The 21,414-nt window shown below is 42.0% G+C and overlaps 2 protein-coding genes and 1 long non-coding RNA gene across 5 annotated transcripts in view; 1 reads left to right on the forward strand and 2 right to left on the reverse strand.

Annotated features, from left to right (window-relative positions):
* fgf13a (fibroblast growth factor 13a) overlaps positions 1-8,525 on the reverse strand; it is an 82,970-nt gene extending 74,445 nt beyond the window's left edge. The window contains exons 1-2 of one of the 2 annotated variants that reach the window (XM_088293090.1): positions 8,038-8,525; positions 7,671-7,819 (exon numbers count right to left, since the gene is read on the reverse strand). In XM_088293090.1, the coding sequence (XP_088149216.1) occupies positions 7,671-7,719 (49 nt within the window). In that variant the 5' untranslated portion in view covers positions 7,720-7,819; positions 8,038-8,525. The remainder of the gene's footprint in view (positions 1-7,670; positions 7,820-8,037) is intronic. The other variant, XM_088293092.1, reaches the window with a different exon arrangement.
* A 2,742-nt stretch (positions 8,526-11,267) lies between these two features.
* Positions 11,268-18,531, reverse strand: LOC148338598 (uncharacterized). Of its 2 annotated transcripts, XR_015842870.1 has the most exons (4): positions 18,498-18,525; positions 15,591-15,699; positions 13,807-13,940; positions 11,268-11,320 (listed from the first exon to the last, which is right to left on the reverse strand). It is a non-coding gene; the product is annotated as an uncharacterized LOC148338598 (long non-coding RNA). The 2 variants fall into 2 exon arrangements; XR_015842871.1 differs by lacking the exons at positions 11,268-11,320; positions 13,807-13,940; positions 15,591-15,699 and adding exons at positions 16,189-16,325; positions 16,536-16,650 and having other exon boundaries at positions 18,498-18,531.
* Positions 15,366-20,748, forward strand: f9a (coagulation factor IXa). Its single transcript, XM_088293838.1, has 8 exons — positions 15,366-15,499; positions 15,605-15,774; positions 15,862-15,886; positions 17,125-17,238; positions 17,569-17,703; positions 17,785-17,921; positions 19,059-19,182; positions 19,890-20,748. Exons 1-8 carry the CDS (start codon positions 15,394-15,396, stop codon positions 20,480-20,482), a joined length of 1,404 nt encoding a protein of 467 aa, XP_088149964.1. The 5' UTR covers positions 15,366-15,393; the 3' UTR covers positions 20,483-20,748.
* Positions 20,749-21,414: the final 666 nt, after the last annotated feature.

The following is a 21,414-nucleotide window of genomic DNA, read 5'->3' on the forward strand; positions in this document are numbered from 1 at the left end:
GGCTTGCTCACTTCCAGCTTGTATCTTGTTTATTAGCCCTCGTCCTGCATTATCGCCTCGCTTTCCCACTTCGCCTTAATCCCCCTTTATAGTTTTCACCAACTTTAATTAGTTCATGTCCACAGCAACTATTAATCCTGCTTGGGATTTAAAATGTAGAAATCAGCATGCTGCAAAACCTTTGCACGCAACTTACTGTGAAGTGTGAGACCTTGACTTGGCCATGGTGGAACATTTCATCATTTGTGTCTCCATCACAAAACACCCACTCAACTTTAAACGACGCGAATTCCACGACAGCGCTCAGATTCCTCTCAATTCTGTGGGAGTGGCCTCACCGTGGTTTCGGCGGACACCCGGAGCGTTAAGAATCACTTCAGCGACCTCTCCCTGCCCTCGCATCTCGGAACGGCCCAACGTAGTCGTGTCGCTTTCGCTGCAGCGCGTGAACAGCCGCGATAAGAACAAAAATATCATCCGCCGACTGTGTCACGGTTTGCAATAAATAATTCCCAACTGAGGCAAATGTGATGAAATATTCCAAAGTGGATTACGTCTATTAAAAATAAACCCATTCGCGTTCACTTCCAAGATTGCAGAAGATGGATCTTTCTTTTTTTTTTTTTTTTTGTCCTTTGCTAATAATTTCTGAAACCATGATATGAGATCCCAAAAACGGAGCTGTAAAGATAGATTTAGTCAAGGTCATTTTGGCCAATGAGAAAGTGGATGCCAGCTTCTCAGAGACATTTTCTGCTGATGTCACCTTTTTTTTTTAAGCGGTACTAAATCAGTAATGTCTTCACATATCCATCCAAGTGCCGCGCCAAGTTGGCTTCAAGGTATCAGCGTTCTAGAAGAAAGGGTCAGCGATCTGAACAATTTCATGTTCTGACGAGCAAACGCGTTGTTATTGTTATTGGCCGAGTGTGACAAACAATTTTTGAGGATTATATTTACACGGGATTAACTACCGTCGCACGACCGTTCATTCCGGAAAATAACCTTCACTGCCATTTGAAATCCTGAGCTACTAATCTGTCACCTATCTAAACAACGCCGGTATTTTCACGTTCGATAATCACATCAATATTTGACCCTGAATATAACCAACGTGATAACGTCGCCGTTTTTGTGACATGGCGCCGACGCGCGATCGTGTCTTGTGCCGTCAGAGCGAGAGAGTGTCGGCACGCGGCCAGATGCTTAAACATTCGCAGCCTAACCTCGGCACAGATTAAAACCGTCAGCGGCTCCGAGTGAGAACAAGAGTAGGAGCGAGGCAGCGAACGGGGTCACTCACAGTACAAGAAACACGGGGCCACACCGGGCAATTGTTTTTTTTTTGCGAGTTGAGTGGACGGCGAATATTAGCGGCAACTGGTTCCAGCGGGCGCTGAGCTCCCAAAGCCGTTCACCTCAGAATCTCTGTGGATTAGAGCCGCGTGCTGACTAATGCACTAGAATATTCAAGTGTTTAGAGGCTTTGAGGGCAAAACACTTCTGGCAGAGGTGATGTAACAACAACAAATACAACTTGCAATGCAAAAGAAACATGACGACGAGATTTCAAAATAAAGAGGTGCCCGGACGTACAAATGGCGTTTTTAAAGTTATGAGCGGTCAACTTGGTACGATTGTGTGTTGCGAACGCACAATCTTGAGATACGGCCGTTTGTGTGATGTGAAAAAAATAATTGGATGCACTTTAAGCCATTTATAGAACAGGACAAACAGTGTGGGCAAACTACGGCCCGGGGGCCACATGCGGCCCGTTAAACGTTTTAATCCGGCCCGCCAAACTTGAACAAAAATTGAATTAATAAACCTTTTAATGTTTTATTTTCTAAATACTCTAGTGTGTCAAAAATAGATATTTTGTTGTAATGCATTTGTTCATTTTCATTTAAAATTAAATGGATTTCTTATCTCCGATGAGGTGAGGTTACCAAAACACTCCATCTATCTGCTCGTGGTCCGGCCCCGCTGTCAGTTTCTTCTTTTTAACAATATAGTGCTGTTCACGCATTCACTGTTAGCAATTTTAGAGCAAGCTTAAAGGCAAAAGCATTTAGAGGAAGTCCTCAGGTTAAACTTCACAACGGCCGTGCCTCATCCAACATTTTTGGTTCATACTGTGGGAAAATGCAACCCCGATCACATTTTCTTTTCGCCCGTATGCAACCTTTGTCCTTCTTTTTTTTTTTTTCATGACAGTCTAAATGGCTCAATTACGATTTTTTTCAAATCCGATTTAGGCCACTTTTATATGTGGATCTAGATTGATTGACTCCTATCGAATCGCTCAGCTGTGGAAATTCACCGACACGCTGGACCACACTTGTGTAAACACGACGTAGTGAGTGACGTAGTCTCTTTGATACATGCGGGTCACTGGAGACACATAATACAAAATCAATTCGTAATGTAATGTGAACGCTTACGCAAAAAACTTTTTCACATAGTGGCCCCACTTCTCAGCAGTGTTGATGGAATAAGTATCTTATTCTTCATTTAAATTAATTTTATGAATATATTTTCTTGACATGCTTTCGACTACATGGTGCAACAAATATTGTTTATAACATACAAATGCATACTGTTGACAATTCTCACCATCACAATCGATAGGACAAGTTCAACCCCTAATCTTTGTCTTCAACATAAAAGCTGTGCTGATCTCCAATTCAAAGAACCGCCATCTACAGGGCTCTATTAGTCACTAGAGTTGTTTAGAAACCTCAAGTTCACACATAAATTGGGCGATAGCTTCTTCCACGTCTGCCCATTGAAAATTTAAAAAACATGTCACATGTGAAGCGCGATGGTTTTTGGAGGTCGTCTGTGAATTAATGGCATTTCAATATGTGTGATAGGGGAAAAGTGAGTTGACATACTGTCGAAGTTAATTGAGTTTAAAAGTTTGACAGGAAACAAATAAACCTTGTCAAGGTACCACTGGATTTACAAGTTGTGTAAATGACAAAATGACAAGGAAAGAACAGTGCAGCACCCAAATCGTGTGACCCCCAAATGAGGACAATCGCCACAAAAAAATCGGATGGATGAATTTCCGGTAACCTGTTCTACCCACTTGGACCTCATCAATAAACAAGATTGATCCCTCAACTCGGAGAAATTTACTGTTCCCTCACGCACGCACACAAAAAATTGGGATCTGAAATGTGATCCCTAAATATTTGACAGGGGAAAATGATGTCTTGGCAGAAGAAGAGCGTCGCCACAGGAGAAGAAATATGTTTCTAATGCAAGCGCTTGACAGGCACAGCTGTTTTAGAGCAACTTCAATTTAGCTGAAGAAGACCTGCTGCCATGCCATGCAGGATTTTTACACCGTCTGTGCTGCGATGGAAAAAAAAAAAAAAAAAAAAAAACTGGCTTCAGTGGGAGGTACAACTGGGTATTGTCTGCATGACAATGGAAGGTGGTATTATCCGATGCTAAAAATAGACTGCAAAAAAGCATAGTAGAAAATAAACTAAGAGGCACTTTGTGGAAGATTATCAGTTATCAAACCAAACAAAAGGAATCAACAGAGGGCCTTTCTTTTGTAAAGAAAATTGCTCGGTTCTTATGGATGACAACGTATTATTAAGGATTCTGACTTTGGTGTTTCAAGGGGCAATTATTAAAGATTATTGATGAGATTTTTTTTTTTAAATCATTTCATTATTGTGGTTTTTTGTCACTTGAGGCAAAGTCCTCGAATTACAAACAGATTTAGCGTATTTCTATTCGGATTTGACCCGAACAGTATGTGAAGGTTAAACAAAGCGTTTCTATCAGTCTCCTCTGAACAAAATCCAAACCACCAATCACGTCAACGGTGTCACTCCCAAATCCGATCTGACACAGGAAGCGAGGACGAGCCCTCAACGCTCCCAAACATGGATCAGCACGCAACGGCGCGATGGAGAGTGGCACATCTCTGATGCGAGGCGAGGCGAGTCACTTTGCTCCGGGCGCCGCGGCCCGATCTGCGTCAGAACTGGGAGGAAATTTTGACAGGGAACCAATGCGCCACACTCGTGCCGGAACATGCATCGTGGATACGTAGCATTCAGTGGCGGCACGCGCATTTTCCACCTTGGCCTTCAGCGAACTCCTACTTAGTCCGACTTGAATAAATCCCCCTCATAACCCCATCATTTACGACACCACGGCTGGAGAAATAATATGCAGACACACACTCACGCACGCACAACTGAATGTTGGACCACCTCGGCTCACGAGAGCGCGTCTCTTGAAAGGTCCGTTTTCAAAATGGCCCTGCAACAATAACTGCAATCGAATCGACACTTTCAGTCATTGCAAAAGCGAGAATATATTTCAGATTTTCGGTCTTGCCCTGTCACATGTGACTACCGAATCACCGGTCACGTTTGCACCTTCACCGAGAGGCCTGCCAGAAGGCTTACGGTAACAAAGTTGTGATCTGATTGGCTATCGCAACTGGCTATCATCTGTGAGAGCCCGTTGACTCACACAGGACAGATGGCAGCAGGGAAGAATCTGAAGGCTCCTCCAAAAATAAGAACGTGCCACTGGTTTTATGAAATCTGCCTGGCAACACAAGCTAGCTGAATTCTGATTGGATAAAAACTCTCACCTATAAATGCAGCATAACATGACATGAATGTGAATAATAATTATATATTTATGTATGTGAATATAAATATATACAAATAAATAATAAAAATACGTTATATGATCATGATTTCTTGATTATGTTAGGCCAGCAGAGAAGGCCTTGACCGTCTTACCACTGGTTGCATTTGAGTGCAAACTTCACTACGGGAAATTACTCAATAAATTCAGTGATGACGCCTGCTTGCTGGGTATCCATTAATTGTCTCTTGACATTGATATTCAAAGTCAATACCAATACTTATATACTTTGTATATAGATTGTTTCCGTTTAGTGGATTTCAAAGCCTGCTCAAACAGCTGAAATTGATTTGAGCTCAATGAAAGGCACTTTAAATGGAAGCAGGTGTGTGCCTTGTTTGAATGTGATTAGACACTTTCTGAACAAAGCTATGTTCCAGTTAAAATAGGGTGTGCACACTTGTGCAACCCCATTATTTCAGTTATTTTTAATCCCCCTCTTGAAAGGTGTTTTTTTTTTCCTCAATTGAGTTATCGGAGTTGAACATGTCACATCCATGCGGGAAAATGTCACAAAAACCTGACTTTGGAACTGGGGTGTGTTGACTTTTGCACCATATCCACAGTATCTGTACTGAAGTACAAAGTGTCAATACTTTTGCCACCTCTACAAGATCGTCAACGCACAACCCCTTAACAAAAGAGAAAATGCCAGAAGCTATGATTTCAACTCGAGTCATCAGCACATCCAGTTAAGAACGACAGCGTCGTTCTGATGTGAATTCTCGGCATGCAAACGAGAGTCGAGTTTTCCAGCCCAGGAACGAAAAGCGCCGCAGAGCCGAGGGAGTGCGTGCGTCATGCATCCGCACATCACTTTGTCGCCCTGCGTTAGCTTCACAAGGACAGAGTGGAAGCTAACGCGACGTGAATCACTGGTGTTGATATTGGCGGCGATCCTTCTACACGTCCGCCGTGTCGCATGTGTCGGCCTTACACGCAGCAACGAGGAAGGAGAAGAGGAGGAGGAGTGTGGCCTGACTGGATGACCCGCGCGGAGGAAATCACATTAAACTCGCTAAAAGGCGACGATGTTAACTTGCGATTACATACACAGGTGTCATGTAAACGGAGGTGGAACACAAATTTTTAGTGGGGTGGCTCCAGTGACACTCAAAATAAAAAAAATATATATTTTGATATTGAAGAAAAAATTGAAAATGCTTTTGGAAAAAAAAACAAAAACTAACTATAAAACCAATTATATTACAACAACAAAAATTCTCTCTCTCTCTCTCTCTCTCTCTCTCTCTCTCTCTCTCTCTCTCTCTCTCTCTCTCTCTCTCTCTCTCTCTCCTCTCTCTCTCTCTCTCTCTCTCTCTCTCTCTCTCCTCTCTCTCTCTCTCTCTCTCTCTCTCTCTCTCTCTCTCTCTCTCTCTCTCTCTCTCTCTCTCTCTCTCTCTCTCTCTCTCTCTCTCTCTCTCTCTCTCTCTCTCTCTCTCTCTCTCTCCTCTCTCTCTCTCTCTCTCTCCTCTCTCTCTCTCTCTCGGCTCGTGCCACAGAACTTGAGTGAGTCAGCCATTCACAGCGGCCATTGATTTGGAGGGGGAGTTTAAGAGGGAAAGATGCTCTCGAGGTTAATCTCAGAATCAATTTTGCCAGCACATTTCTCTCACTCTTTTGTCAGCACAAAACAGACACACACTTAAAAGTTGGCTGATTTCAAGTGGCACCAACTAAATAAAGGATGATATTCACATTTTTAAACAAAATGCTCTTGGTAGAAAGTGCTTTACGCAGTTCTCACGCACACACGTCGGTGGCAACTGTTGCCAAACAGCTCATCAGGAGCAATTAACTCTTCGGGGTGTCGCTCAAGGACATTTTCCACTAAGTCAGTCAAATAACAAATCAAGTGAGTAGCTTGAACATGCATGAAACAATTGTCTATGCAGTAAAGGTGTTACTCGTTAATATAGAGGAACCATACGTGAAATATGAGAATCAGTTGGTTTATGATGTTGGTGATTTTTAGAGTTCCCACCAGAACATATTTGGTAAAGGATAAAAAGTGTAACTGACCGGCACATCATCCTAAGCAACATTTTGCAACTTTAGTGGATTGTCAAAGTTGGTAAGTCACAAAAAATATTCAACCTGGGAATGATTCAATTTTGAATGTCAGTAGCGCAAGATCTCTAAATTCGTAAAACATAATATGCTTTGATAGTTCCTAAATGAGGCTATGAAGCCTTTTGGCAACAAAGACTCTCCACGCTTTGCTTTGTAGCCACAGATATAAGTATGTTTGAGTTTAATAGCTTCAGATTCAGTGGCGATGCTAATTTGATAGGCAGTGAAAGGCTCCAGTTTGCAGAAAATGGATGGCTAAAATTAAAAAAAAAAAAAAAACACCCTTAAATTTAGTGATCACGTTAAACTAGCCAGTTTTGAGCGTGCTATTGAATTATCAGGAAAAAAAACAACATTGTGATACGTCACATTGCCCACAGCGACTGCGTGTGTGCTCGTGTGCGTCTGGAAAGTGTGCATGCGCCGGTTTCTCTGGTAACCCCGACTCCTCAGTGTGTCGCCATGGCGATAAACGGGCCACTCCAGCTTTGTGAATTGGATGCAAAAAAAAAATAAAAATACGGTTCCAATGTATGCATTTTTTTTTCTCGGCGATTCAGACAATTCAACAGGATGTCAAGAGGAGACACAATGGACACATCTGCAACATTCTGCTTGCATCCTTAATTTGTTTTTCTTCAACAATCTACATGCGTGTTATGATTGGCTGCGGCATTGCAATCACCAAAACAAAAGCTCATCGTGCACAATGTGGGCCTGCGGCGTCCACATGCTGACAACAGCTCACCATCATTGCTCACAGTGACCCGGTGCACCATGCAGGGGGGGGGGGGGGTGGATGGGACAACCTTCATTTCAATCATTATTATTGTTGTTTTTGAAGTGAGGGGGGTGTTAATAAAGCATCCAGAGCAAGGCCAAAATGAAAAGGGGACATGGCCACTTACCCTTGGAAGCATCCTTGTCTTCTTTAGGCTTCGCCACTTTTCCGCTCATAGATCCCAGTTTGGATGCGTAATTCCCGATTTAGACAAGAATCCTTATTGATGGCTGCTTTGTCATCAATCAAATCCTTCCACGTGCTGAGATAAGCGCTCTAAAGGGGACAGAAGCGGGCAAAGAGTCACCCGAATCGCATTTTTCCACCCCTTTCGCTTTTCCACGGTAGTGAGGAGACAATGGTTCCTCTTGCTCGTGCGTGCGTGTGCGCGTCTCGTGGAGGGGTTCAACCCGTGAAATCAAACAGTGTGAGGATACTGCGTGGACCAAGTGCCACGCACGAATACCAAATGACGTGTGTTTCCACTATCTTACCTTATCTCGTCCTCGCTGCGTGCTACATCAATGCACGTGGAAAAAAGCACACGCTCCCACCATCAATGCCGTTCAGTTGCATAGACGCGAGAGATTGAAAAAAAACACGACGAGCAGAAAATGACGCTAAAAATAAAAAAGGGGATCCCAAAGAGAGCGAAAGGGGGGTTCTGTGCAAACAAAAGCCTGGAGTGGGGCCATCCAGTGTGGCTTGTTGTCGGTGGAGCGTCGACTGGCTGTCTGAGCTTTTTTTTTTTCTCTCTTCGGTCACAATCAACAGGATACGCAACACCAGCGCGCTTCCACGTCACGCACACGACGATTGGCTGCAGGCTCCCATCGGTCTGCCTAGATGTGGAGGAGAAAAATCGAATTCGTATTTTACTGTCGTGCATGTGGCAAGTGAGATCTTTTTCGAGAGCTGGTGTTGAGGTGCAGCGTCTGGTCGCGGCGCTCTTTGCGCATTTTCGCTCCCGCGGTGATCACGTGACGGCTTGTGATGTGATTGAATGGATGGATAGACGAGCGAGAGAGAGAAAGAGAAGGAGAGAGAGTCACGCTATTAGGTACAATTGCCAATGCGGTCCAATGAGTTAAAAAAAATCCAGCCTTCTTCGTTATACCTCATGTCAGTAGAAGTGACGTCATTCTTGTGGTTGTATAGTAGGAAGCAGTGTAGCTTGTTGGAATGTATACTGAGAAGTGCTCCGAATATTTTATATTAATATATATTAATGAAGTGTCCAGTGAATTTATCATTATGTTGTGACAGGTTGGGTAGTTCTATACCATTTTCTTTCCAGACCGATTTCAGTGTGACTACTCAACTCTTGAGTGTTTATTCACCAATTTCGATACCAAGTAACCGATACCACGATATTAAAAAAAATAAGTATTTCATATTAGCTCATATTGATGAATATAGATTTCAAAACACCGTTCATATTACAACATATATACAAGCACAAAATAATTGGCAGCAGGTGAGTAGAGCACCGTGTATAAGATACACAAGTACACAGTAAATTTGCAGAGTACGTTTTACTCTAGAGTTGACTATATATTTGGTCCCAGTACATTTAAAAATTCTTTCCTGATAGCATAACGGCCGCAAGGCCTCACACACACAAACACACACACACCAGTCCATGCTTACCTTTAACCCTAAAAGAGGTGCAGCATCCTTTCCCTCACATTGACACCATGGAGTGAGGCAGTGGAAGAATCCTGATTATTTCCACACATCATAAAAGTTCACTGAGGTTATTAGGAGGATTTTTTTTTCCTTTTTAATCGTCTCCTCTCAGGCCATCGCAGGGTTTATTCGTCCCCGTCTTGGCCTCGAAGGTTTTCCGCAGTCAGCGGCCGCCAAGGAAAAAAGACCCGCAGCCTTGAGGGTCACACGATCTTTATGCCGGCTATTTTTAGAAGAAACTGGACGCCTTTCAAACTTTTCCCCACGCTCTAATCTCACTGACATGTTTGAGGCACACTCTTTCTCGCTTTCAATTAGTCACTCTGCTACCACATAATAAAAAGGTGAGGAATAATTATAGCTGGAGTTATAAATCCGATTCTGCACAGCATAATCGTGTGCTTTTGTTCAGATTATATTTGCATTTGTAAAGGTGACAAAAGAAAAACGATGGGTAACTGAATGATTTGAAACTGCCCAAAATCTGTTGTCTAAATCCAGCAGGATTCGCTGTTCAGTACAGAATATTTCTTCTTGAAAGTATGAAGAAACTCCATGAAATTTGGGAGACAGAAAAAAGGATTCCACCCAGAAAAATAATTCCAAAAACTAGAAAGATTTGATCAGAGAAAAGGTTGAAGCAAAACGGGTTAGCCACTTGACAGCCAGTAAACAATGCACATCATCGGCTGACACCCACGTCACTCACTGGGCCAGACCCTGCCTTCTAAAGCCATAAACACTGAAAAGTCCTAAATACTACATTAGAATGTGTTGAGTTTAATAATGAAATATCATTTCATGTCATTTTCACAATACACTGGTCAACATATTTGCCGTAATTTAAAAAAAATGTAAAAGATGTAAAATATTCTAGATATTTTTTGCACGGATCCATTTTTTTGCTTTTTTCCTAACAAATCAGATTTTAATAATAATAATAAATAATATATTATTTACTATAATATGTTATCATTATTATCATTATTAAATAATAATAATATAGTTACACATTTAGGTGTTAAATTCAGTAAAAGGTGCAATTAGTTTCTGAAACATAGCTATAAATTACAAGGTAAAATCTGTATTGCGCAATTTCTATACAAAAACAAAATACTACTAATAATTTGAGGGTCTGACGAGTGCAACAAGCCTCCAGAGGCAAGGATCGGCCGAGACTGAGGAGAGGGAGCGTCAACTAGTTCCATGTAGAAATGTCACTGGGTTGTGTTCCCACTGTGTTCATGGTCTGTGGCCATCTTTGCCCTTTGCAAGACATCGCCACTTTGCCAGGCCCGGCCCGTTGAAAGCGTCGCCCCGCAGCTCGGCTTTGGCCTTCACTAACATGCACTCTGATGTGCCACATCACAGGCTGACACCGAAGCACTTCTCCGTTCCTTCGGGGAAGTGCAGTCTGTTTCCTGAGCAGAGCAAACTGGCTTGAAGCGTCAACATACAATCAATTAAAGTGAAAATAATGGTAAATAATAAAAAAGTATTTTGGCTTTCCTTGTCTTTTTTTTCCCTCAATAGCGAAGGCCTGCACCGGATGCTCGCCTATGAGAGGCCTCGCCTGGGGCACTTTCGATCACCCCCGTAAAATTTAATGACCACTAATGAGTAGGATAGTCTCCGATTAGATGACAGCGGAGCAAACATCTGATTATTATTATAAATGAGAGTGGAGATTATTTGTTGTCACAGATTCAAGTCAACAATCAAGATAAGACTGAAAGGAAAAGAGTGGATTGTCCCTGAAAATAATTTGTTTCACTCTTTTAGTCGCACTGACTGGACAAAAAAAATGGAGGCTATTTTTGTAAATTATTGAATTGAGGGTGAAATTAGAAATTTACGTTATTAGGTCTTGATATTACCTAGAAATGACTGAATAGTTCTATCATTTAAGTTTTACACTCCTGGACAAGAGACACAAACAACAACAAAATGACTCTGATGATAGCGAGGTGGAAGTTTTTGGAAATGATTGCAAAAATAATATTTGGCACCGGACATCATAAGAGCAAAACCTTATCGACAGTGAAGCATCACGCATTGGGATGTTTTTCCTTCAGCTGGAACTGGCACCTTTTTTGACAAGGAAAGGAATTATCAACGATTTGAAATAGCATTCTGTGTTGGCACAAAATGAGCAAAATATGTCAGCAAAAGTCGACTAGAAGAGCTGAAATCTATTTGGGGTTCATCAAAGGCTCTTTAAATGGTGGCAGGTGTGCCCCGAATTCCATGTAGAGTGTTTAAATGGTTATTATTTATTCTGAACACACTCACGACCTACTTTGAAGAGGGTGTGCACACTTGTGCAACCACTAATTGAATTGTACAGGTTATAGGTCACATTATTGGGGGGGATTTTTTTTTTTTTTTTTTTTAGGGGGGTTACTTATTTTCTCCACGTTTATTGTTCACCAAACCTGGCATTTGAACAGATATGTTGTCTTCCTATCCACTGTAGACAACAATTTTCCAAGCGCATGAAATGTCATCAAAAGAGTTAAGAATGACATTTATGACCGATTTGCACCAACGTCAAATTAGGGCGTCAAATTTCTACAGATTTTTTGCCAGGTGTTTTTGATCCCAGTTTTCCATTGCATCTGCATGCAGACCTTCTCTCTTGGTGAGAGAGATCAGTCTTGACGTCATGTGCGGGAGCAGGTGGATGCTTGCCGTGTGATGAATATCCCAATGGCATGCAGCATGGTTATTTATCCGCCTCTGATTGCAGGTTGTGCTCCGGTTCAAGCTGGCCATCGGCTGATAAGATGAGCGTTTTGGACACAGGCTTCAGTCAGAGTTCAGTCCAATGCTCAAATGTGGAGAAGGAAGCTTGAATTTACACTGAAGGTCCAAGTCTCAATTCCCATTTAATGCCGGTATCCGATTTGTTTGGGACCGTCAGGTTCCATGTGACACGTATCCGATATGACCCTGTTTACATTCTCAGTACACAAAAAATGAGACTCTCAAATGGCTCGTCAAGATCTCATCAAGCTTCAACACCACAGTGACAACACTAAAGTTAACAATAATACGATATAGAAATACTAATTTTAATCTTTCTAATGAAGCATATTTACGGTACATCTCATTTTTATGGAATTCTTTTGGGTGTTATGTGTTTATTTGCGTTGTTTTGATTTTTCTTTGCTGAAAAATTAATCAATTTACTGCTTTTGCCGGCATCTTGGTGCCAAAGAGCTTTACTGAAATGAGTTGACGAGCTTTATTTCGATAAAATTAGTACTTTTCGACCATTTTGTAAGAAAGTTTACAGAAATGTTGACGTAGGTTGAGGAGCTCCAATTTGACAGAAGTAGTGTTTTGACGCCACATTGCAGCATCATCATGCCAAGGAAATATTTTGAAGTGAGTTAAAGAGCTTCATTTGGACAAAAGTAGTGCATGGCTGCCTTCTTTTGTATGTTGAAGTGCATTGTTGAACTTAATTTCTTGATTTATTTTCTCCTTTTTTAGACAAATGAAGCGTTTATTCTCCTTTCAACATAAGTGATTAGGCAATTTTGTTGGTGAATATTGGCACAAAATACATCAAAGGAAGAAATGCCGAAATGTAAATGCGCGAGGTTCGCTGTACATCTCTCATCATGCTGTTTTTATTTTTTATTCATTTATATTTTTAATTTACGCTGCTGTGATTGCACATCTGCCAGGGCAATTGTGCCACTTAAAAGTGAAAGAAAACCTGAACTGTGTCACTTGAGCCATGCCGTGGAAATCCAAAGTGAGAATGCTGAGGAAATACGATGAAAGCTAAAATGCAGCTAAGATGCTAACGGCCGTTCCGGGAGAGGCGCTGGCTTGACAGGCCTGCGCATTCAAGTGACGGATGTCATCGAGCGCCGCTGATCATTTCACACGCTTGCACCTGCTCCTTCTTCCACGGCGTCGTGACCTCCGTCCGCCAAAGGTCATCCCGGGGGTCAGAGAGTTATTTCAAATCCCAGGGAGGTCGGGGTCGGAAGCGGCGACGGAGCCTCGTATTTCTGCCAAGCCGGGCGTCGTAATTGACTTTGCCCGTCCCTAGATTGCGCTTTCATTACGCTCATGTCAACGGGTTCGCTTGTAAATTTCATCAGCCTGACAGCTGATCTGCATGAATCGTTTGCGCATAAGTGTGTGCGTGTTTGTGTGGGCAGAAGGGTGTGTGTTTGTGGTTTGCGGATGGCGGGAGAAGTGGGGAGCGATTGTTGAAGTGTGTGCGTGTGTTGCAGTGTGTGTGTGCCTGTTGGTGGGTGGGTGTGCTGCCATGTGTGAGTGGGTGTGCATGTGGGAATGCGTGAGTTTGTGCGTGTGTGTGTGTGTTGTTAAGTGTATTTTGACTGTTTTGAATTGTGTGTGTTTACATTTGTGTGTGCCGGAGAGTGTGCGTATAAGGGGGCAATGTGTGTGCGTGTGTATTGGCGTGCAGTTGCGCGTGTGTCTCGAAGTGTGCGCGGGCATTTGTGCGCGTGTGCCTAACATTTTGCTTCTATTTGTGCACATATCCATGACGTGATGCATTGATTCACATCAATAGTGTGAGTACTCACCCCATTTGGGTGTGTCACTTGTTTAAGTTCCACAGAGTGCGTCGTGGGACGAGACGATCAGTTCTGGGAATGTCACCTGGTTCCCATGGTGATAGACTGAGGCCATGTCTATCCTGGTCCCTTCCATCCCAGCTCTGCAGAGAGCATACAGAGACATCAATAGCACTGAGCTAGCGATGAGTAGCGTTTTGTTTCATTATTCCCCATCTGTGTGCGTGACCCTATTTTTGCAGACGAATCTAATTGGACCCGACGCGGCTTCCCCGAGCTGCCACAGACGGAGTGAGTGAAGACAGAGACGTCAAGGAGATGTTCACCAATCGATTGTTGGACTGCACTCCATCCATCTGCGCAACTGACTTGTTAGGATGCTCAGCTCGCAGCACAGTGCGAAAGGGGTTACAACATCTGCTTCGCAGTTCTGAGGTTCTGGGTTTGAATCCCCGCTCTAGACTTCCTGTGGGGAGTTTGTATATGTTCACCCTGTGCTTGTGTGGATTTTTTTCTTTTTTTGGGAGGGGGCAGTCGGTGTAAATGTGATCGTGAAATGCTTGTTTGTCTGTCGTTGCAGTTGGTTGGCAACCAGTCCGGGTATGGGCTGATATTTGTGCCACTAGAAACTTAATCTGAATATCGATTTGAATGTGAATTGCTTAACTTGAATATTTGAATTGAAAACTGAATTATTGAACCAAAAACTGAATTATTGCATTACATAAATTGTAAAATGGAAAAATTCAGATTCAAAATTAAACAATAAATATACAATTTATGTAATTAGATAATTCAGTCTTCAATTCAAATATTTAGTCTTCAATTCAAATATTTAGTCTTCAATTCAAATATCCAAGTTAAGCAAATCACATTCAAATCGATAATATTCAGATTCAATTTCTAGTGGCACAAATTTCAGCCTATATCCAGGCTTCAATGAATTAGAAAGGACCCCAAGAAGCTTTTGGATTCCCCCTTAGAGGGGAAGATTTCATAGCTACTGATCTACAGTAATTATATTTTCACCACAAAATGGCACTCAGAGAGAGTTACGTGTGCAGACTTCATGGCGACCAGCTATAATGGTATGCCGGACTATTTAAAAAAAAAATAATAATAAAATAAGTCCCTCTACATGTTATTTAAAAACAGTATATTGTCCATTTTTATGTATTACGTAATTCAAGCAGTCGCATGATCGTCTTGTCTGAGTTTATGTTGCAGGTGCTTGTGCGTCCTCTGGTGGAGAAAATGATAAAGTGCACCTCTCACACGTTGACCTCCAAAAACGACCAATGGGATCTTTCGGGTCTACGAACCTTGCAAAGAACTTTAATAATTTGAATAATAAAAATAATTCCATTATTCAAAAACAACAAGAAAAATGTGAGGGGGGGGGCTTGTATGGGGAAGAACATTTTTGTTTTTAAAACTATCATTATTGTTGTTCTTTGCATTCTTCTGCAAAGTTCCAATTTCTGAACTATTCATACTCATTCATGACGTCAATGCAGTCACTCCATATTGGCACAGACAGATTTTCCCAATTTTTCAAAATGAGACACATGACCCACATTTGGTGAGCTCATCTGCATGTGCAAACACAACCATTGTGCACTTTGGATTTTGCGTTTGTTTGTGATGGCGAACGTCTTTCTTGCTTGTGTGCTGTTGTCGTCCATTCAACTGAGTCTTGGCGGTACGATTATCAACTATACGTCCGAAATGCTGTTGTCATCATATGTAACGTGTTTTTTTTCGTTTGTTTTTGAGAACTAACTTGCACTGACACGTTTGGCTGAAGGCCCAGTGTTCCTGACCGGAGAAGCGGCTGATGGCGTCCTGATGAGAAACAAACGCGCTAACACAGGCGTGTTTGAGGAGGTGCTGCCGGGCAACCTGGAGAGAGAATGTTATGAGGAAAGGTGTAACTTTGAAGAGGCCAGGGAGGTCTATGAGGATATTGACAAAGTAGTACGTCTTTGCCCATTATTAACTTATAACCAGATGATGCACATATTTTCCCTTGTAATCACTAAAGGTGCATGACTGTCGTTTCAGATGCAGTTCTGGGACATTTATATAGGTAAGGATGACAAAATCCGTTTTTATCTTTTCAGAGCACAGTGGCACCATATGTTAGAAGAGGAACCCTAATTATTATTTTTTCAGCTACAACTCTCTTCACGTTAAGCATCAAGATTCCATACAAAGTGTATTTAAAACAACCCTGCCAATTGCCTTAAGACTGGCTCGCCTACTTAATACGAACATAAATTGAGAAATGCTATTGGAAATGCTAAAGCTAATAGTTTGCATTTATCGTTGCGGTTTTAAAAGCAACAGATATTTGAAGAACACATGTAGACAGATAATGTTGCAATACTCACAGGCATAGATTTTTTTAACCTCTAGATCAGGGGTGGGCAAAATTTTTGATTGGCGGGCCACAGTGGGTTCTAAAATTTGACAGAAGGGCGGGACCAGGAGCAGATGGATGGAGTGTTTTGGTAACCTCAACACATCTGAGAGAAAAAAAATAAATTTAATTTTAAATAAAAGTGAACAAAAGCATTACAACAAAATATATGTCTTTGAAAAACCATAGTATTTAGAAAATAAAACATTAACAAGGTTTATACATTTAATTTTTTTCAAGGCCAGAGGGCCAGATTAAAACGTTTAACGGGCCGCATGTGGCCCTCGGGCCGTAGTTTGCCCACACCTGCTCTTACCGCATCACAGCCTTGGCTAACGATGATTTTTGAAGTGCGCAACCATCTCGATGTTCTTGAACGCGTTCAGCTCCAGGTTGTATTAGCTGCACAAGATCACCAGCTGCTCCATTTGCTGTTGATATTCAAACTGCTTGTCAGTGTTAAAGGGGAAGTCAAGTCAATAAACTTTCTTTGCAATACTATGTCCAATGTGCCCCCACTTGTCTTTGATTAATACTTCAGTGGTGGAATACGAATTAATCCGATGAATCCACCCATTTTCAGCCATTTTGACATTCTACCTTGCTGTTTTGTCAACACCAAAATGCCTCAGGTTTGCATTACGAATGTCACATGACCAAGTGACCAAGGTTGGCCTTGATGTTTGCAATGCAAGCCCAAGGCACTTTGACATTGTGTCAGCTTCCTCTGATGGCTGAAAATGGATGGATTAATTTCTTAACTTTTAATAATTCTTCATAGATGGATCATTGATAATATTTGTGTCCAGATGAAGCAGAAAGGGGTGTCAGAGTGTTATGGAGGTATTTGATGGTGGGAATTGATCCTTTTTTGATCTTCGTGTGCTGTACCTGAATATCCTCAGATGGTGACCAGTGTGAATCGAATCCATGCGTGCACCAAGCCTCGTGCAAAGATGGTTTGGGTTCTTACACGTGTGACTGTCGAAACGGCTTCATCGGCGTCCACTGCGAGATTGGTAAGCGAAAAACTATTTCTCGTTTAAGCCCGAGTCTTTGTTGGAGTTTAGTACCTTTTCATGTTTTTTTTTGCTTCCTTTAAAGGAGAAGTCAACATAAAAAAAGTATTGACTATAAAGCACCATTTTGCTCAATATTGTGCAGGTGAAATATGATTAAAGCAGTAAAATCCACCCGTTTTTAGTCATCTCAGGGGGCGGCCATTTTGTCACTTCTGTCAACTAAAAATTAAAATATAATTGTGCAGCCTTTTGATCCAGTGTCTTAAAATAGGGGAAGCAAATTGTAACAAAGGGCCACCTTATTATTTAGATTTTTCTCCCCTTAAGATTTATTGAAAAGGTGTGATCTAAACAATGGCGACTGTGGGCACTTTTGTGAGTCGACGGGCATTGTTGGAGGCAAATGCTACTGCGCGGAAGGATACAAGTTGATGCCGGATGGCTTCAGCTGTGAACCAGAAGGTAGCGCAACCACAAATGACGATAAATCACAATTATTTTGCATTTAATAATAACATTAGTCATAAATATTTGTTTGACCAGCCACGTTCCCATGCGGCAGGACCGCTCTGATGAGAACAACTCGGTCTCTCATCCCCACCGTCAACACAAATGAGCCGCATGCCATAAAGCGAATTGTAGGTGGCGATGAGGTCATCCCAGCAGAGGTCCCCTGGCAGGTATTTGCAAATGGACCACGTGCAATAAGTGTCCAATTTTACTGATTTGGTGCGAACATGTTTATTTGTTTACCACAAATAATGTATATTTGCTCATGTATCCGTGCCGATGATGTCCAAAAAAATTCAAAGATTTCCACCGGATGGCATAAATACAATAGTTGCAGTACTTTTTCTACTAAATTTAAGACATTTGAGGTTAAAGTGAAATGCGATCGTACAAATCCGTGCCATTTACATAACCTCTCAAACTCATCTTTGTTGAACTCTAAATCTGATAATACACATTTTGAATGACTTTGAATAGTGGCTTACCTCGGGCAACTCGATTTTATTATGGCCCAGTTTTATTTAGTGAAACTCCTCATTCGAGGAGCAGGACTCAGTTAGTCGAGAATTAGCAACTATATTAAATGTAACAGCATGGAATTGATGGGAATGGAAAGTTGATGCTGTGTACATTTCAGTGGAAATACAATTTAGATAACAGGACTACGCTGACGTTCTGACCCCGCCCCACCCATAAATTATAGGTTAAACAGCATTCCACAATACAGAAAAATAAAGGAAACTTACTTACTCTTGGTCTTCCCGTGGCTAGCAGAGGATCTGAACGCGCAAGGTCCTGTAGACCACGTGACATGTGGAATATACCATTTCTGAGAGGGTAATTTTGGACTGAGTGAAAAACTGTGGACACGACTAAAGTGTAAAATGTAAACTTTTATACCATTTATAATATATATATATATATATATATATATATATATATATATATATATATATATATATATATATATATATATATATATATATACATATGTATATATTTCAAGCGATTACACTTTTTAACTAATTAATGGCAACAACTTCCGTTTTAATTGTCATTAATCCATCACATTTTTCAACGACTATTTTTTGTGAAGCTTGTAACAGGGATTTACTTGAATATTATCTTGTAATTATTGTAAAATCACCAAATATTATGTGTATTTTGATTCAAAGACTATTCTAATTGCTTTCTTTGATCCTTGAGTCCGATCTGATTTCATGTTTGAGATGGTTATGTCACAGTATGGATAATTTACAACGAGTTTTGAATTAACCACACGATTCGATTCCTGTCTGTCCATGCAGGTGGCCCTGGTACGCAGAAAGGACAATGTGGTGATTTGCGGGGGTTCCCTTCTAAGCGAGTGGTGGGTCGTCACCGCAGCTCACTGTCTGGACGAAGCAAAGGACCCCTTCTTTGTAAGAGTTGGTACGGCCCCTTTTAAGTTTCTCTCTATTGGAAGCATTTATTCAATATCCTTGTTACCTAGTTTAAAGTCCGTGTACTCGTCGTCAGTGGCACCTTGGCTTTAATATTATCAGGTACACATGATAAAATCCTACATGTCTCATCTAAATTTAAAAAAAGGACAGTGGTACAGTCTGACTGCCTGTGTGGCGTAATGTTCCGTAGTTAGAAAAACACGTAGGCTAACTCCTACCTACTGACAGTATCAAATCAGCAAAAAATACGCTTGGTAATGAGAATACAGTGATGATGTGGTCCTCAATCCTGTTCGACCAGGGCCGGTGTCCTGCCTGTTTTTCCATCTCTTCCTGATGCAACACACATGATTCAAATGATCAGATAATCAGCGAGGTCTGCAGAAGCGAGCTAACGATCCTGATCATTTAAATCAGGTGTGTTGCAGCAGGTACAGATGGAAAACAGGCAGGACACCAGCCCTTGAGGAACAGGATTGAAGACCCCTGTAGTAATGTGTTACATTGACTGGTAGAAGTTTAGACAATTGACAAAAGGTCCACATAGTAAAAAAAAAAAAACCCACTGTGACTTTACTCTTTTCTTGGCCTTCCTTATCTATGGCACTCTTGGAACACATACGAGTTGAATCCACTCATGCTCAAATGGCTATGGTGGGATGGCTGACGTGTCTGTGTCCTGCCATCCCGCAGGCGAGCACAACATTAACGTCAAAGAATTCACAGAGCAAGATGTCGAAGTATCCCAGCAACACATGCACCCGCTCCACGACGCCAACGTGAATTCGTTCGATCACGACATCGCCCTGCTCTACCTGCAAAGACCCATCAACTTCTCCATCGACGTGCGGCCCATCTGCATCGGGCCCAAGGCCTTCACAGAGGCCCTGGTGAAGAGAGCCTCGCCCGCCACGGTCAGCGGCTGGGGCAGAACGCGCTACCTCGGACTCCTATCCAACACACTGCAAAAAGTGGAGGTTCCCTACACGAGCCGGACTGAGTGCAAGTTGACCAGTAGCGCCAGGATCACGCATGCCATGTTTTGCGCTGGCTATTATGATGAGGCCAAAGATGCATGCCGGGGGGACAGCGGGGGTCCTCACGCCAACAAGGTCCACAACACGTGGTTCCTGACGGGCATTGTGAGCTGGGGGGAAGAGTGTGCAAAAGATGGCAAGTACGGCGTGTACACACGTTTGTCTCTTTACGTCGACTGGATCCACAACATGACGCACGGGTTGGAGAGCAATGAGGCAGTGTCACAGCTTGATTCTGATGAAATTTGACAGAACCACTGCAGGTGCTTGAACGCCTCTTTTCTATGAGGAATTTGAGACGAGAGGACCAACCTCAAAAAAGCCAGTTTGGCATTACAAATAAATGGGAAGTTTGTCATAATTACTCATAATACTTAGTACTAGTTAACTGTAATTATTAATCAAACACTAAAAAAAAGGATCTTGGCTGACCGTTTCATTTACTTTCTAAGATGTAATCAATTATGTCCTGTTTGTCAATGCACATGATTAAATCAAGTACAATTTCCATGAAATCTGGTCCACTTGACATTGAAAAGACTCATTCATGTTAAAGTAACATGAGGCAATAACGTTCGCATCATCCCAGGGACAGCACGGTCCATCCTTCCGGGCATTTTAGAGACAGAGGATGAGAAGTCTTTTTTTAAAAAGGATGGACGAAGCAAGGACGAAAGTGGGTTTTCAAGTACCACAGGTATAGAAGTCATCGATTTGCACTCGGAGCAGAATGAAATCTTGTAATGCTGTTGCTGTGTGTACTGGCCCTATAACTGAGAGTTCAACTGAGAGTTCAAGACAGACAGAGAGAGAGAGAGAGACTGAGGTGGGAGGTGATACGTGGCTGTGAGAAGAAGCAATTGAGAGCCGAAATAAGCATCTTAAGTTTTATTTGAGCAAAGGTGTGGCGGGTGGAGGTCGTACTGATGAAATGCAAGGATAGAAGCACTTTAAAAGGACGTAGGCCGGACGGGGATGCAGTACGATTATTCTATGATGACGACAGAATGGTGCCCAAACGGCGGACGGACCGGCAAAATGGCGTAAAGTGCCCATCTCGAACGTTTACTACTATCAGTGGTGGAAAACTTGACAATTGTGTCATTTGCCGAGGGAACAAAGTGCTCAGGGCATGTTGGGTGACTGGTTAGCGCATCCCCGTCACAGTGACTCTTCAATTT

Source organism: Idiotropiscis lumnitzeri, chromosome 4 (assembly GCF_059441095.1).
Source record: "Idiotropiscis lumnitzeri isolate Australia: NSW breed Sydney's pygmy pipehorse chromosome 4, RoL_Ilum_1.0, whole genome shotgun sequence".
In the NCBI taxonomy this organism is placed as follows: Eukaryota; Metazoa; Chordata; class Actinopteri; order Syngnathiformes; family Syngnathidae; genus Idiotropiscis; species Idiotropiscis lumnitzeri.